Raw genomic sequence first — 17,985 nt, 5'->3', positions numbered from 1 at the left:
ATTCAGTTGGTTGATGTTGCTGTTGAGTTCAACTATATCCTCACTGAATTTCTGCCTGAATCTATGAGTTACTGTTGGAGAGCTGTTGAAGTCTCCAGCTATATCTGGATTTGTCCATTTCTCTTTTCATTCTATCAGTTTTGGCCTCACATATTTTAATACTATGTTAGGCACATCTACACTAAGGATTGTGATGTTTTCTTGAGAATCATTATGGAATGCCCCTGTTATTCCTAATGATTTTCTGTGTTCTGAAGTCTGCTTTGTCTGAAATTAATATGGCTACTCCAGCTTTCTTTTGATTAATGTCAGCATGGTATATCTTTGTCCATCCTTTTATTTTTAATTTATCTCTGTGTTTATAATTAAAGTGGGTTTCTCATAGACAATGTATAGTTGGATCTTGTTTTTTATTCACTCTGACAGTCTTTTTTTTTAAATTGGTGTATTTAGGCTATTCCCGTGGAAGGTGATTATGGGTGTAACTGGGTTAATATGTACCATGTTTGTGACTATTTGCTATTCATAGCATGTACTCTTTATTTCTTATTTCATCTTCCCTTTCGTTTTCTGCCTTCTCTGATTTTAACTGAACATTTTATGAGATTTCCACTTTCTCTCCTCTCTTAGCATATCACTTACACTTCTTTTCGAAAGCATTTTAGCGGCTGCCCTAGAGTTTGCAATATACGTTTACAACTAACGTATGTCCACTTTCAAACAACGCTCCACTGCTTCACATGCAGTGTGGGAACCTTAAAACACTGTTCTCAGTCCTGCTTTCCCATCCCTTATGACTTTGCTGCCCCTTAATTCACTTGTCCATTTGCTATAATGTCTCAACACACTGCTGCTCTTACTACTTTGGACACACTGTTATCTATCAGATCAAGTAAGAATAAGAAGAACACGGGCGCCTGGGTGGCTCAGTCAGTTAAGTGTCTGACTCTTGATTTTGGCTCAGGTCGTGATCTCATGGTCATAAGATCGAGTCCTGTGTCAGGCTCTGCGCTGACAGTGCGGATCCTGCTTGGGATTCCCTCTCCCATTCTCTCTCTCTCTCTCTCTCAAAATAAATAAATAAACACTTAAAAAAAAGAATAAGAAGAACACAAGGTTTTATTCATTCTCTGCCATTCTCCTTTTTGTTATAACGATCTGAATTTCTGAACTTTATAATTTTCCTTCTCTCTGAAGAACTTCTTTTTAACATTTTGTGCAAGGCAGGTCTTCTGGTGACAGTCCTCCAATTTTTGTTTGCAAAAGTCTGTATTCATCCTTCACTTTTAAAAGATAATTTTACTGAATAGAGAATTCTAGGTTGGTGGGGTTTTTAATCACTCAACACTTTATTTCACTCCACTCTTCTTATTTTCATGGTTAGTTGTGAGAAGTCTGATGTAAATTTTGTTTTTCCTCTTGTAAGTAGGGAGTTTCTCGCTCTGGCAGGTTTCAAGATTTTTCTCTTTTCTGTTGGGTTTCTACAGTTCAAACACGATATGCCCAGGTGTTAGATTTTGGGGTATTGATCCTAGTATTCTCTGAACCTCCTTGATCTGTGATTTAGTGTCTGTCACTTGATTTTGGAAAGTTCTCAGCCATTCTTGCTTCAAGTCTATCTTCCTTCCTTCCTTCCTTCCTTCCTTCCTTCCCTCTTCCCTTCCCTTCCCTTCTCTACCTTCCCTTCCCTACCTTCCCTTCCCTTCCCTACCTTCCCTTCTCTTCCTCCTTTCTCTTTTCTTTCTTTTCTTTCTTTCCTTCTCTCTTTCCCTCCCTCCTTTTCTTTTCTTTTCTTTTCTCCCCATTATGCATCTATTACATCTTTTGTCTTAGATTTTCTGTTCCATTTATGTGTGTATATGTGTATATATTTTTTTATAGGTTAAATCCCCAGGAACAGAATGGCTAGGTCATGTGGGAAGTGAATGCTTAATTTCAGAGGAGGCTGCCAAACTGTGTGGCGACCTGATGGTTCCATGTGGCATCACCAGCTGCTGTGTTAGCGGTCTCCCTTCTGCCACACCCTCACCCGCAGGCACTGCTGGGGCTGGTTGGTTGGTTTTGCTCATCTGTTTTCATTTTAGCCACACTAACAGGTTGGCAATGTTGTCTCAGTGTGCATGGTTTTTTTTTTTAACGTTTCTTTATTTTTGAGGCAGAGAGAGACAGAGCATGAACGGGGGAGGGGCAGAGAGAGAGGGAGACACAGAATCGGAAGCAGGCTCCAGGCTCTGAGCCATCAGCCCAGAGCCCGACGCGGGTCTCGAACTCACGGACCGCGAGATCGTGACCTGAGCTGAAGTCGGACGCTTAACTGACTGAGCCACCCTGGCGCCCCTGTGCATGGTTTTTAAAAGCATTTCTCTAGTGACTAATGATTTTGACCAGCTTTCATGTGCTTATTTGCCACCCATCCATTCATCCTTTTTTTTTTTTTTAACGTTTATTTATTACTGAAAGACAGAGAGTCAAAGCATGAGCAGGGGAGGGGCAGAGGGAGAGGGAGACGCAGAGTCCGAAGCAGGCTCCAGGCTCTGAGCTGTCAGCACAGAGCCCAACGCGGGGCTCGCACTCACGGACTGTGAGATCATGACCTGAACCGAAGTCGGACGCTTAACCAACTGAGCCACCCAGGTGCCCCCATTCATCTTCTTTAGTGAAGATTTGGTTTAGTGCAAATCTCTGCCCATTTGGGGGGTTTCTTTGTTTAAAGCTGAGACTCAAGAGTTTGTGTACAGCCTATAACCATCTTACCAAATAAGTGATTTGCAAATATCTTCCCCAAGTATGTGGCTTCACTTTTTATTTTTCAAGTGTCTTCAGCAAAGTAAAAGTGACCAACTGTATTCGGATATACATACATACACACCTCTCCAGGGTGGAGGCGTTGTCAATTTCTCCTTGAAGTTTTGACAACTTCTGATATGTTAACCTGATGAATTGAACTTTCATATCTTTATATCATGATCCTTCTCTACCCAGTAGTGGTTTTTGCCTAAAAGTCGAGAGCTAACCATCTACATAGAGATATAGCCCTGTATATTATAACGGTTGTAAATATGTCAACTTTGTATCTATATATATGTATATTGTATATGTATATATGTATATAAATATACACATATTTATATGTATATAAACAATTTAAATTGTAGTTTCAAACAGGGAAGGAGCTGTTACATTTGAGCACTTTGCCAGGTGTTTAAAGGCTTTGAATTCCCTCCTACCACTCAAACCTTTGTGAAACATTTTCCACATGTTACTAGAAATGATACCTAGTCAAATTCCAACAGATAGCAATAGACAACTCTGAATTAAATGTTGATAAATGGGATCCCAGAATTGTCACATTCAATAATTCAAGCCAAACATCCTGCTGAAAGTAACTAAACAGACTGAGCAAAGGAAATAAAACTCTTGAATGCATCGAACACCTAAGAGGATATTTAGAAAGCCACAGGCTCCAGTGAGAAGAGGATTAGAGTTCAGAGAGGTGAACCATAGCCTCTAGAAGACTTACACAACACTACCCACCACGTCCACCTAATGGATATCTGCACAACACCCCACTCAGCAACAGCAGAATATACACCATTATCTAACACGTGTGGACCATGAGTAGACCACGTACAAGGCCACAAAAAATGTCTCAAAACATTTAAAAGAATTGAAATAATGCAAAGTATGGGTTTTTTTTTTTGACCACAATAAAATTAGAAAAATCAACAACAGGGGCGCCTGGGTGGCGCAGTCGGTTCAGCGTCCGACTTCAGCCAGGTCACGATCTCGCGGTCCCTGAGTTCGAGCCCCGTGTCAGGCTCTGGGCTGATGGCTCAGAGCCTGGAGCCTGTTTCCGATTCTGTGTCTCCCTCTCTCTCTGCCCCTCCCCCGTTCATGCTCTGTCTCTCTCTGTCCCAAAAATAAAATAAAAAACGTTGAAAAAAAAAATTAAAAAAAAAAAATCAACAACAGAAGAAAAAATTGGGAGCTACCCAAATATATGGAAAATTAAAAAAAAAAAAAACACTTTTAAATTAACCCATGAGCCAAAGAAGAAATTATAGATGAAATGAGAAATATTCAGGTGAACCGAATGCAAATGAAAATACAACATATCAGCTAATTTATGGAATGCAGCTAAAACAAACAGCACATGAGGGAAAACATAAAGGCCTGTATTCTAGAAAACAAGGAGGATCTCAAATCAATAACCTAAGCTTTCCTGTTGAGAAACAGGAGGGAGAGAACTGCTTCCGGGTTACTGGATGACCTTGAGCTCTCAGGAGCGAGGCAGTGGTTCTCTGGGGCCTGTGGGGCCTGTGTGATGCCCACAGAGGTGGAGCTCTGTTCCTCCTAAACTCAGTGGTCAGACGTGCGCATGTCTCAGCATTTCTATGCGACTGACCCACCTGTAACCCACAGCCACCATTCCAGTTCCAAGGCTGCATCTTTCCTCTGGACTGGTGACAGGATTTGTCAGTGTTTGCTCCTGGGCCTGCTTCTAGCTGCTGATTTGAATCCTTGCTCTGTGACAGACGACTCCCCAGATGCAGCCCTCAGTCTCTGCAGTCACTGGGGCCTTGGGCAAGTTGTCACTGACTGGGTGCATGGGATGCATTGCAGGAAGCAGAAGAATGAAAGAAGTTATTTTGTGTAACCACTAACTCAAAGAAAGTTGACAGAGCTACATTATCATTGGGAGGGAAGTATCAAGACAGCCATTAATGCTAGAAATAACATCTGTCAATTCCTAAAGAGAAAGTAAAATGTTACCAAGAAGAAATTCAATTAGAAATTTGTATGCTTCCATTGATGTGGCCTCAAAATGGTAAAATGGCTTATTTAAAAAAAATGTTTTTTAATGTTAATTTTTGAGAGAGTGAGCATGAGTGGGGAAGGGTAGAGAGCGAGAGGGAGACACAGAATCTGAAGCAGGCTCTAGGCTCCCAGATGTCAACACAGAGCCTGACGCGGGGCTCAAACCCACAAACCATGAGATCATGACCTGAGCTGAAGTCAGATGCTTAACTGACTGAACTACCCAGGTGCTCCTGGCTTATTTATTTAATTTTTAATGTTTATTTTTGATAGGGAGAGAGACAGAGCATGAGCTGTGGAAGGGTAGAAAGAGAGAAACACAGAATCTGAAGCAGGCTCCAGGCTCCAAGCTGTCAGCACAGAGCCCAATGTGGGGCTCGAACTCATGAGCTGAGAGATCATGACCTGAGCTGAAGTCGGACGCTTAACCGACTGAGCCACCCAACCACCCCTGGCTTATTTTTTTAAAGAAGGATAAAAATTGATTAAGCTGCAAGGAGAAATAGAAAAAGCCACAACTGGTGGGAGGTATTAAAACAACTTTCCATCACAACAATAGAACAAGAAGACAACACAATGGAGAGAAAATATTTGAACAACAAATTAACAAATTTGACCTAATGGACATAGATGGGATACTATATCCAACAACCTCCAGTTACAAATTCTTTTCAAGTACATGTATAATGCTTAGAAAAACCACATCATGAGTCATAAAATGAGCTTCAAAAAATTTCAAAGGGCTGAAATCTTTCAGAAAATATTTTCTGACTACCATAAAAGAGCTAAAAATCTGTAACAGTCCATAACTAGAGTAGCCCCTAATGTTTGGAAATTAAGCAGCAGGATTTAAAATAACTCTTAGGTCAAAGAAGGAGTCACAATGGAAGTTAGAAAATATTTGGGATAGAATGATAATAAATGTATGAAATATTAAAACTTGTGGGGGTATAGCTAATGCTGTGCTTACAGGGAAATTTACAGCCATAAATAGGTAGAATTTAAAAAAAGAAAGCTGAAAGTCAGTGATCTAAGCTAGAAGATCTAAACTAGATATAAACTAGAAGAACTTTAGAAGATCTAAACTAGAAGAACCTTAGTTGAACCAAGGTACTAGTCGTTTTGGTTCACTGAGGCGGTGTATTTGTGTGTCTTTTACGTGTATTTGAGGTTAGTCCCTGGGGGAGCCCTCAAAGAGAACAATGTGGAAGTCTCATTCTGAAAGGCAAACACTTCCTGGCATCTGTCTGTCCAGTCTCCACCTGCCACGAGTGGATGTAAAAGCTTCTATGTAGCAGCGTGGAGGGTGCAAGAAAGGCCCCTCCAACACATATGCATGATTGGGGGTGGGCATATGAATGTTTGGGTATAAAGCTGTGGGAGTATGGCATAGGAGCATCTAAACTCAGTGCAGTGAAGAAACAGTGTGGGGTCATGAAGTTCAGAGAGACTGGACACACGGCCTCTAAATGGGGGACAACTATGTTCCCCTGGGCTAAGGATGCGCTCAGTAGGGCATCAGCCATGAGTATGACCATGCGTGCCTGCTCTGTGCCTGGGGGTCAGGGACTTACATGGTGTGTAGAGGAGAGAGTGGTGGCCAATACCTGTAATGTCACCTTGCTCCTCCTAACCATTTATCAACATTCTTCAGAAAGCACAGACCATCCTTGCCTACCATTCCCTCTATAACCTAGGCCTGTCTGAAATGACTTCGCCTGGTCACCCAGTTACGGAAACACCTTTGCAAATACCTAGTTTCAGCCAGTTCTGCTCCCCCAACTCTGCTTTGCCCCCTCTCCTAATACACACACTCACACCCATCCCATGTCCCTCTCCCCCCATTGTAAAGGACTAACTGCACTGTAATAATGGAGTCAAAACAGGTTACAATGAAGAACAAGATGAGAAATCCTGTGTACTCCAAAGCCACCTCCAACCTCAGTGCAAACTGGTAAGATTGGCCCCTCTCCCCAGCACTGCCCACACGACCTGTCTGCCTCCTCTGTGGCTGGGGGCGTTAAGAGAAATCTCTTCCTTCCTTCAACTCCCTCCTCCCGACACCTGATAGTATCCAAGGGCCAGCCAGAATGGGCTTGTCTTTAAAAGTGGAATATTGATTGGGGGGGGGGGGGCGGTTACCACATTTAGCAAACGATCACATAGGACTCCCAGATAAATTTGAACTTCAGAGAAACCACAAATAATTTTTCAAGTGTGTCCCAATTTTATACTAAAATGTGATTTGTTTCTCTGAAATTCGAATGTAACTCAGCATCTAGTGTTGTTTCTGGAAACCCTAATTATAGGAGAGAAGGGGTCGGAATCAGGGAGGAGGAGGAGTCAGGAGATTTTTCATCTTCTCCTGGAACCAAAGGTTTGCTTGGAAGCAACCCGCTAAGTGGTGTCTCCTGGACAGCCAACTCCCTGGGGATCTGGGAGCAGAGACCTGTCCTTCTGGGGGCCCCTTGCCAGGCACAGGGTCCCAACTTGAGCAGCTGGCCTAGCCAGTAGGTTCGGGGCCTCCTGGTGGCCCCATCCCCCCCTTGTGAGGGCAGCACATCCCTCCCCCCACCCAAGTGTAGGCTGAAGACATGGGTAGTGTAGTCAAGGTAACAAACAAACGCAGGCATGGTGTGCAAAATACACAGACATTTCGACTTTAATAAGTTATAAAATCAAGAAGCCAAATTTTTCTATACAGAAAACAAATACGTTGATTGCTGTGATGGATAAGATAAAATGCTGTGATTTGAGTTCAGCACCATGATGATTTTTCGTGCGGCGGCTGCCTGGCTACATAGTCATCATGCTTCACCTGATAGAGACTGCTGCTGAGCACCATGTATAGACTCCAAACAAACAACCTTAAAATACAAACAAAAGGCTTATACAGGAAATTCCATGGGTTTTCCAAAAGGAGTAGATCAGAGAGCCAAGTCCCCAAACCCCAGCAGGTTGTCTCCCCACAAACGTAGTTTTCTGGAGCCGCAGTCAGAGGGGACCTCTGAGTTCTCAGCGTGCTGTTCCAGAACGTCAGCTAGGAAATCTTCTTGGCCTGCAGGCTGTGGGAGCCCCCCGACATGGATGCCGGCTCTGAAAGGTCATGGGACTGTGGCTAAGCTGGCTCTCCGACTGGTCCCAAGCTCAGTGGAGATGAGTTTCTCGAAGTCTGGTAAACCCTGTGTTCCTTAGACAGAGAGACCCCTGAGGACTGTCTAGTTCTAGAGAGCCCTGTGGGTATATGGCCCCAGGTACTGAGTATGACACATGGGGTGGTGGCCATGCCGGCCTACAGTTCCCAGGGGGCATGTCCCTCCTTCCAGAAGAAGACAGGTACCCTGGGGGTGTCCCACCTGGGGCCTCTCTCCAAAGGCTTCCAGTCCCCGAGACATGCAGCCCTGCTTTGTTGGGATCTGGGAATGGACTGTTCCCATCCTGAGGCCCCCAGGCTGGGTAAACTGAGTGATACTCTCTGGTGAGGGTCAGTCACCCTGAATTTCCTCTGCATCCCAGGACAGACCCAAGCAAGAGCTACCCAGTCCTTCAGCCTGTGAATAATAGCACCAGCTGCCAGGGGTCAACCAGTGAGAGAAAGCTGAGACACCCCTTTCCTGATTATAGAGAGATAGGATTGCAAAAGTACGTTACACCACATCTGTCAAAGAGGTGATACCGTGAGAGATCTCCAAGAATGTTTTCTCCAGTTTGCTTCTTAGAAGCCAGCAAGCTCCTCTGAGACACCAGCACATGCAGGAGTATGTGTGGGACAAGATGGCAGAGAGGAGGGAGGCGGCTGACACAGGCGGGGGTTGGGGAGGCTAGTTACCGCCCAGTCGGAAGGTAGGCATCATCCCAGATATCGCTCTCACTGGTTCCTACACCCTCACTTTGGCCCTAGATCACACACAGACACACACCCGCACGCATGCACAGAATCAAACATACCTAGCACCTCAGACTCAGTATAAAGTAGCCATCATGGTATTCTCCTGAACCTCAGTGTTCTCATCCATAAAATGGGGAACGAAACAGAAAAGAGCTCTCTAAAATCTATGACTGGTGAGAATACAAAGGCTCTAGAACCTTCCTAGACACAAAAAGCTTCAGAATCATGTGTCAGGCTTGGCCCAGCTAAGCAGCTGAAGTGCCCCCTGGGTCTCGTAATTTGGGGAAGTTTAAGCAAGCCACATGTTCACAAAATACCAATGCAGGGAGAGGTAAAAACTAGTCGCCATCCTCCCGTCCACCTTCCCCCTCCCCTCCTGCTTCTCTCCATTCACATCTTGCTCACAAAGCACCATTATGCCGAAAAGAGAAGTTGTCAAAGCTTAGGAGCAGCACAAGATAAAGCAGGCTCTCCCCTCTCCCCACCCCCCACCCCATGCTTCTCATGGGAGGCCAAATCTTACAGTTCACTGCTGGAACTGCCAAGGAATGGAGCAGGGCGAGACAGGGCAAGGCCACCCCGCCCCCCACCCCCCCCCGCCCCATCCCTGCAGGCAATAGAAGCTGGTCTTCGTCTTTAGGAGCAAACCTGAGCAGGCAGAGCACCATCTCAGAACCCAGAGCACAGCCACTCCCCTTCTCTCCCCTCTGGGAAAGTCGCTGGACTGTCCAGCAGAGCACATGCCCCCCTCATTCTTCCAACGCACTTGGGGAGGGAGAGCCTCCCCTGGGGAGCCCCGGGGCCAAGGCCAGGCTGGCCAAGAGGCAGCACGCAGGCCGGGTGGGCCAATAGGAAAGAGGCCTGGGAGAGCCAGAGAGTGCACCCTGCGGTCTTCTCCTCCTGTAGGAAAGGCAGCCCACTGTTCAGATCAAGTCCAGTTAGTTACAGGATTCTCCGTACCTTCTGGGGAAGAAGTGGACAGCTTCACAGCTCAGGGTGGGCTGAGTCAAACACAGTGCCTGAGCGCCAGTCGGGCCAGATGGCTTTCCTTCCTTAAGTCGTTACTTCGAGAGACTGCGTCTGGCCGAGCCTGGAGACCAGAGGCTGCAGCCTGGTCGCTCTAGACCCTAAAAGACCTTCCAGAACCCCCCCGCCGCCCGGAAATATTTTGGGTTGAACTTTTAGGATTGAGGATTTCGCATGCAAATCTAGACTTCTACTGAAAGCACCCTATCTGGCCCCAGGAGCCTGCGGTCACAGAGGCAGCAGTGGCTGGAACCCAAAAGCAGCACTAGTGGGGTGCGGCTCTCAGGTTGGTCACAGTCCCCCATGGGCTGCCACACTCATCCTCGACACCTGCCTGGCCCTTGACGTCACGGACTTTCAAGTTCACGGCCTCCACTTCATTGTGCTCATCTCAGTGACTGGTCAATTAGTAAACAAATCACTGTTTCTCCTAATAAGAGTTCCCCATGGGGCTTGTGCCTCGGTCTGGGGATTGGTAGGAAATGTTCCTGCAGAACATTTCTCCAGAATGTTCTCCAGAAGGGCTGTCACCACCAAGGACAGGAAGATTCCCAATCACTGCTCAGAAACTTGGGGCACGTGTTTCCTCTCCCCACTCCACACCCAACCCCAGGACAGGACTTAGAACATTCCAGAGCTGGGACACAAACACATGCGTGAACCTAGCTGCCCCGCGCTCACAACCACATGTATAGATGTTTATGTCATTCTCCTCTTTGTTTTCTTAAAACCTGTTGGAATCAGATATTTTCACTTCCTCTCCACGATCTGCCATCCCATGGAATATAATCTATAAGCAAGAAAAAAAATGCTATTGATGCTATCTTTCCATTTTATTAGAACTTCCCGAGCATCTCTTTCTTCCTCATCTCATCGATAAGCTCTTGGATTCTCTGGTTTCTGGTCTTTTCATACGGGCTCGGTCGTCGAGGGATCAGGTTGGGCGGCTGGCCTTCCTCATCCAGGCCGTTGATTTTGTAGGGCACGTCGACTGCGTTGGTGTCTGGGTGATCCTCAGTGCCATTGGCGCTGGAAGTGTTGAGGGGCACCTGCAAGGGCGTGCCCGGCGGAGGCCGCACCTCCATGACGAGAGTGGGCACTGGGAGGGTGGGCACGAGGTCTTCAATGTCGTTGTTCTTCCCAGGTGGCAGCTCCGCCCTGTCATCCACATCGGTGAGGTTGTCGTGCAGGTTACAGGATCTGCAGCACAGCCTGTTGTAGCCTGGGATGGAGCAATAGCGCGACAAGACTTCCATCCTACAGAACATTGACTTGTCGCCTTGGCAGCGGGCCTCTGAAAGAGAAAAGCGGGAAGCACATAACCAAAGGACAGGATAAGGTGGGGGGGCCTCGTTCCCCCCAGGGGAAGCAGGAGGAGGCGTTTGAAAGAGCCCAGAGACAGCACAGAGGCAAGCGAGCTCACGCGGAAAGTGCGTGTGGTCCTGATGTCAGCAGCGCTGCAGCAGAGCGCGGCCACACAAGCTGTGAGCAGTGCTCCCTGCCTCCAGGCAGGCCCCTGGGGTTTTCTGTATCTCTCAGAGTCCCAGACAGAAATGAGGCCTGGGGAGTGATTCCTGTGAAAGAATGGAACTGCGTCAGAGTCATCTCTGACATCCCACTGGTAACCCCAATGAGATCCTGTGGCGGAGTTCGGCCCTGCAGTCATCTTTAGGCCGTTAACTATGACAAAATTGAACCTGAGGGGACCGATTTCTAAAACCCGATAGAACAAATCCAAGAGACTTGGCGGCAGCCTCACCACATTTCCTGCACAATATGTTCCCATCCTCACCCAAACCTGTCTGGGCTTTCTTCCCCTTGCCTCGACTTACCCACCAGCCTCATGTCCCTTCACTGCTGCCTCCACCGCACAGCCCCGCCACCCTGGGCTCCTGGCCATCCCCCAACAGACTGCTCCAAAACCCGGTCCCTTCACACAGACTCGTCCTCCCGCCCGGTGTGTCCTTTCCTTTCCTTTCCTTCCTGCCCAAGAAGCCGGCCACCGCGGTCTAGCCTCTATAGAGGGCAGTGTCTCTCCCTGCACAGCTGTTTTCTTCCTGGCTGGGCTCCAACTGTCTGCAGCTGTATCACAGTTGACCCTTGAACTACGTGGGGGTTAGGGGTGCCACCCCACCCCCACCCACACAGTTGGAAATCCACATACAACATCTGACTGGCCCCAAACTTAACTACTAGCCGTCTACTTTGCCCAGGAGCCTTCCCGACCACACAAACAGCAGGGTGGACACAGATTTTGTATGATATATGTAGTATATACTGTATCCTCATAATAAAGTAAGCCAGAGAAGAGAAAATGTTATTAAGGAAATCGTAAGGCAGAGAAACACACATTTAGGGTGCTGTGCCGTATTTATAAAAAAAAAATCCCATGTGTAAGTGGACTGGTGAAGTTCAAACCCGTGTGGTTCAAGGTCACCTGTTGTTCTAACCACACAACCCCTCCTACCCTTGTTCTTGCTCTTACTCTCTCTCCCTGTCTTCTTCCCAAATTCCTCCCCTCCTCCCTCTCCCTCACCACCTCACTCCACAGAATTTGAGAGGATTTGCAGGAATTCATTCAACATGAGAGAATAAGTCATTATGACAACATAACAGGGAATAGCAGATCGGTGTAAATTCCTGATCCCTGGCCTCACTGGGCCCACCTGCCTACTTGTGTCTCTCTGTTCAGCCACCCTCTGAGCCCCCCGCCCCCCAAGCCCCGCAGTGAGCATCTCAAACCTTTCCCTCACAACCTCTGCCGCATTCCTCTTTCTCTCCCTCTCCCTCCTTGACCTTGTCTCCTAGAAAGGAAGTGGGGAGGAAAGAGGGAAGGACAAAGGGAAGGAAGAGGCAGCCATGGGTAGAAAACACATCTGATGCAGTTACTCTGTGCACCAACACGGGGCACTGTCTACACCCACGTCTGTGACTCTGCTAGCCCACAGAAACTTCTCGCAGTAACAGATAAGCAGGTCCTCTCCCATTCAGGAGGTTCTGATGGTGCCCGCTGCCTGCCCATTGCTCCAGCCTATAATTTCCCCTTCCAGGCTGGTGACCCACCTGACCGGACACCAACCCCAAATTCCTGGAGCTTCAGACTCTCGGATAGGACTGCCTATAGGACAGTCCCCTAACCCCTGTGGTCCCAAATGTGCCTGAGACTCCACATGCCCAGTGCAACCCAGGGCCTTGGCTGGCACCACCTGTCTCAGAGAATGGCCTTTCCAGGGCATAAGCCGAACCCCAGGCACACCCCGTCTGTTCACTCCCAAGTCTGTTGGTATTTCCTCCTAGACACTCTCAGGTGTGTCCATTTCCCTTCTCTCCCACCTCCATGGGTCAAGCTGCTTTGCCTCTTGTCTGCACTGTGGTAAGAGCCTCCTTTCTGCTGACCTATCTCAATTCTTTCTCCTTTTTGTTCACTATCCTGCTCTTGTCAGAATGCTGTTTTTCAACTGAAGGTGTGACCATGTCACTGTCCTGATTGAAGCCCCTGCATTGCCCCTCATTGATTTTAGGGTGAGGACCTGTCTCCTTCACCTCTCCAGCTTCACTCAGGCCTTGGACCCCCTACGTTATACTGGGCTCCCCCTGGCCACAGGGCCTTTGCACATACTGTGGCCACCCCCTCTGTCTTCCTTCAGTTGCTCTCCTCTCCTCCTCTAGGCTCAGCTGAAACACATCTCCGGGCAAGAATCACCTGCCCTCCCTTGGGAAGTTCTCTCCCTCCCAACACTCTATCCCAGTTGGCAAGTTCACATTTAGTTGTCAGATAAGGTGTCTGTCACCTGTTTTCATTATCCAGTAAGTTCCACAGGGCAGAGCCCCAAGCTATATTTAGATGCCTCTCTAGCCCCAGAGCCTAGACCAGTGAATCAGACAATGCAGAAATATATCAATGTGAAAAAAGACACACATGAATAACTGAGGAAGTCCAAAACAGGGAAATTATGGATTTTAAAATAGTAACATGATAGGCATGAAGAACACAGAGAGGCACGTACCACCAGAGGTGGACCCAACTTTGACTCTAACCTTCTGAGTGGCCCAAATCAGGAGGAAATGTGCCAGACTGCGTGATGCACAAGGTGAAAGAGGTAAACACAGATCAGCTGTTCAGGAAGAGCTTTGGCCTTCCCAACCTAGAGAGCCAGAAGCAGGCTCAAGATGTGGAGGGGGAAAGGCAAGTGGCCTCGTGCTAAGGGCCGATTCCAGAAATCACACAAGAAGATCCTGGGACGCTCAGATAAAATCTTACAGATGCCCAGTGTATGAGACAGAGGAAATTGGAGTGGTCCTATTTGAAGCTCGGGGGTGCTTGGAGCCCCACCTGGCCCCTTCCCCACCCCCTGACCCTTCTCCCCTTTCTGGCAGCCACCAGGTGTAAAAACCACTGATCACAGCCCTCCAGAGACACAACGACACTTCTGACAAGGCAGGGGGTGGTGTCCTCCCACCCCTGGCTTTGACTGTCCAACCCGGCTGGACATGGTGGGGGCAGGGGCCTCGACAAACACAGACGGAGCCAGGCCTGGTGATGCTGCTGGGAGTGGGGCCACCCTGGCCCCACAGCAGCACCCTCCCCTGTCACCTGTGCCGCCTTCTTCACATAAATGACTTAAGCCTCCCCCTCACTTCTCTCCCCCCAGGCTGAGATCCTGGGAAACCAGCATCCCCTCTGTAGAGGGCAGGGGTCAGCCAGTTACTCCCATGGCCCAAGTGGGTGCCTCCACCTGGTTTTGTACATAAGGTTTAACCATTACTGTCTGGCCCTTCAGAGAAAAGTTTGCCGACCTGTGGTCGGGAGCTCAGCAGCCTCCCAGTGCCCGAGTCAGAGCCTCACACAGAAAGCACTGAACAAATGTCCCTGAGTGAATGGACGATTTGGAACTAACAGGCAGGTGACAGCTGGGGGGCCAAGGGTCCCCGTCTCCAGGGCGCCTCTCTTCACCTGCCCTACAGGTTGGACTTCTATGTCTATTTTCCTCTGCATGGTGGCTGCATTGCTTTAAGTTTTTAAAAATGAAGATAACGAATGAATAAAGAGTTAAGAAAGCCACAGGCCAGGAGTTTGGCTATGCTAATATTACCCTAGAAACTTTTTCAAAATAATCATTCCCAATTTTTTTTTGAAGTTTATTCATTTTGAGAGAGACAGTACACACACAAGTGGGGAAGGGTCAGAGAAAGAGGGAGAGAGAGAATCCCAAGTGGGCTTCATGCTGTCAGTGCACAGCCCGACACAGGGTTCGAACCCATGATCTCATGACCTGAGCTGAAATCAAGAGTTGGATGCTTAACTGACTGAGCCACCCAGGTGCCCCCTGCCCCTGCTAAACCATTCTTTTTTTTTTGTTTTAAGGTTTATTTATTTTTGAGAGAGACAGTGCAAGTGGGGGAGTGGCAGAGAGAGAGGAGAGAGAGAGAATCCTAAGCAGGCTCCACGCTGTCAGCAGAAAGCCCAATGTGGGACTCAAACTCACAAACCCTGGGATCATGATCTGAGCTGAAATCAAGAGTCGGACACCCGACCGACTGAGCCACCCAGGTGCCAATCATTCTTAAAAGGATGCCAACAGTTTTATCACTGAGCAGAGAGCCCTCCGAGATGAGGGGAAGTATACCACCAAAGGGCCCAAGATGTGGCCAGAGGCACTGACCGGCAAAGCATCTGTACTACATCAAGAATAAGATTCCGGTGTCCTAGTACCTGGTCTTCAGCCATTTCCGGTAGCAATGAATTGGCAAGACCTATTGCCTTCCAGCCAACAACAAACCATTGAGAGTAAACCCCTTCTCATAGACTGAAGCCATTTGTGGGCCATTCCCACCAATCTTGGCTCGAGCCAAATCCTGCCTGTGTTTCCTCCTTTAATTTCTTTTTTTTCTTTAACTTAACATTTATTTTAGAAGAAAACCTTACACTACCACCATTCACGGGCAAGTAGCAGTGATCAATAAAGGTGACCCTAATTAGGAAAACAAACTTTTCACCCAAAGTTTAATTCCTCAAATGGCAAGGGAGACCCTCTCGCGTGCACAGCTCCGGGCTGCAGAGAGCGAGCAAGTGTGAGGGGGGTGCCGGCGTCGTGAAGGGTGAAGGGAACTAGGAAGGGGCTGCTCAGAGGCGGGGGAATTCAGGCCACATTTATGCACCCTCTGAATTAAACCTCCCTGTGTCCCACGCTTCGGGAAAGGCTAGGATGGAGAAAACCTGGTTCTCTCTTTTTCTCAATTGAGCCTCATGCAGCATTTCCCCATCCAAAAAGGTTGTGCCACAGGGTACAGGAGCATGGGCCCCCCGGCGGGGCCCTCACACACCCCGACTGTCCCTGGTGTGGTCCCCTGGGCTGTCGGTGGCCTGCCTGCAGCTCTGGCCTGGAAGCCCCTTCCATGGGGATTCCTCCTGATCCATCTGGGAAGGGACACTGCGTGAACGCGGCTCTCTCAGAGGAAGTTGTGTCTCTCAAGGTCTTGTGTCTCTGGAGCTGGGATTCCTTTCAGTGACCAGAGCTCTGGGCAGAGTGAATTCAGCCACGCTACCGTGACCTGCACTGGCAGGCTGGCGCCCCGGGACCTGGCCCTGTGACTCCAAGACTGTTTCCATGACACCGGATGGCCCCATGTCATCTTTTCTCAGGATCTCCCTCCTCTGTGGCACGGGATCCCCTCCATAGGAGAGGGAAGAGAGAGAAGCCCGCTGATAGGAGGTCCCTGTTGGACCCCGACCTGCTGTCTGGCCTTTGTCAGAGGTGAGCCAATGCACCAGGCCCTGCAGCTTCTGACGCGAGGCCTGTGGAGATGTGGGCGGGCACGGCTGAGCACAGGCCAGGTGCCTGGAGCTGCCGCTGCCTGGCCCTTCTCCCGCCCCACGCCCCCGACCTGGGCCAGATGGGCACCTCTCCCTCCCTGAACGGGTGGCAGTGGCCCAATGGTGGCTTGGGGGGCGGTGACCTGGGCCAGCACTATCTGGGCTACTGACCCCACATTCCCACTCCACTGATCCCAGAGGTGGGGGAAACCCACCCCGGGACCCTTTCCCAATGGTGAAAAACTTCCATCTGTGGGGAGAGAACCCAGACGTTCCCACAAAGGGGCTCATTCAGCACGAATGAGTCGAAAGTCAAAATCATAGTGGAGTGTCTTCATGGGCCGCTGTCACATTTTGAAAAATGCCTGGAGACAGGGGTATGCACCTCAGTGGGGGAGGGACCCTACATATCCACATTGTGCAAGGGGATGGGGGGGGCGGCGGGAGTCACTGGAAGCGGAAACCCGGTCACTAATGCGACAGAAGGGTCCCCGCAGGTCTGCCAGCGCCGTCAGCTATGGAGGCGAAGAGAAGGAGCCAGCAGCGTGCCAAACCCAAGCACCCAGTTTCACTGAACTTTTATTGAGTTTATTTGTGGGATGCATGACAGGAAAGTCTTTCCATCATTAGTGAGGAGAAAAGGTCATTTCCACAGTCACTTTGGCACACACTAAACTTTGTCTCATAAAAAAACCAGAAAAGCGACGACAATGGAGCCTATGTTAATTACGTCATTGGATACATACAAAACACTAATAAAATATCCCTGATAAACCAAAGTGCATATAGACAGAGAGCACAATGCCCAGGACCGTATTGCACCTTCCCAGAGTCAGAGTCACTCGCGTGGCCTAGTCAAAGTTGGAAGTTAACAGTCGTGAGAATTAGTACGCGTTACACACCGAGTATGTACATAACAGTAGTTGGAGCCGGGGAGGAGGCTGGGTGCTGGTCCCAGGGATGCCATTAGCAGGTGGCAGGGGGGCTGGGGCGGGGGCGCTACATGGGTCACACCAGGGGCCGGGCGCACTGCCTTCTGGGTAAGGCAGCACTGGGGGAGCGCCCAGGATAGGGGTGGGGGGCTCAGCAAACAGTCAGTGCCGACTGGCCGCATGGCCTCAGAGTGGGTCTCTTCTCCGCAGTGTTGGCTGGAGCCAGCACACCTGGGTCCCCTGCACAGGACGCCAGGGCCAGAGGGGAGTCAGGCCCTCTGGGTTGGGAAACCTTACTCTGGGCGAAAAGTGGATGAGCGGGACTGCCTCCCCCTGGGCCTGCCACTGCCTGCTTCCTATACCTGGATCCCGTCCCCGCTCTGAAGCTGGACTTAGCAGCCAAATCTGTTACCTTTCAACTTTAAGGCATTTTCTACATAGTTTTATCTAAGCAAAAAAGCAATAAAAATTGAGGTAATTCTGTAGTTGTTCACACTGGTAGGTGG

General features: G+C 48.8%; 1 protein-coding gene across 2 annotated transcripts in view; it reads right to left on the bottom strand.

Annotated features, from left to right (window-relative positions):
* Positions 1–9,341: 9,341 nt before the first annotated feature.
* The window catches only part of ADAMTS2 (ADAM metallopeptidase with thrombospondin type 1 motif 2), a 241,762-nt gene continuing 233,118 nt past the window's right edge, over positions 9,342–17,985 (bottom strand). For both annotated transcript variants that reach the window (XM_042932778.1, XM_042932788.1), the window contains one exon: positions 9,342–11,027. In XM_042932778.1, the coding sequence (XP_042788712.1) occupies positions 10,570–11,027 (458 nt within the window). In that variant the 3' untranslated portion in view covers positions 9,342–10,569. The remainder of the gene's footprint in view (positions 11,028–17,985) is intronic.

This window comes from Panthera leo, chromosome A1, assembly GCF_018350215.1.
Source record: "Panthera leo isolate Ple1 chromosome A1, P.leo_Ple1_pat1.1, whole genome shotgun sequence".
Taxonomy (NCBI): domain Eukaryota; kingdom Metazoa; phylum Chordata; class Mammalia; order Carnivora; family Felidae; genus Panthera; species Panthera leo.
The sequence above is the reverse complement of the archived record's forward strand: the minus strand, read 5'-3'. Positions and strand labels throughout refer to the sequence as shown.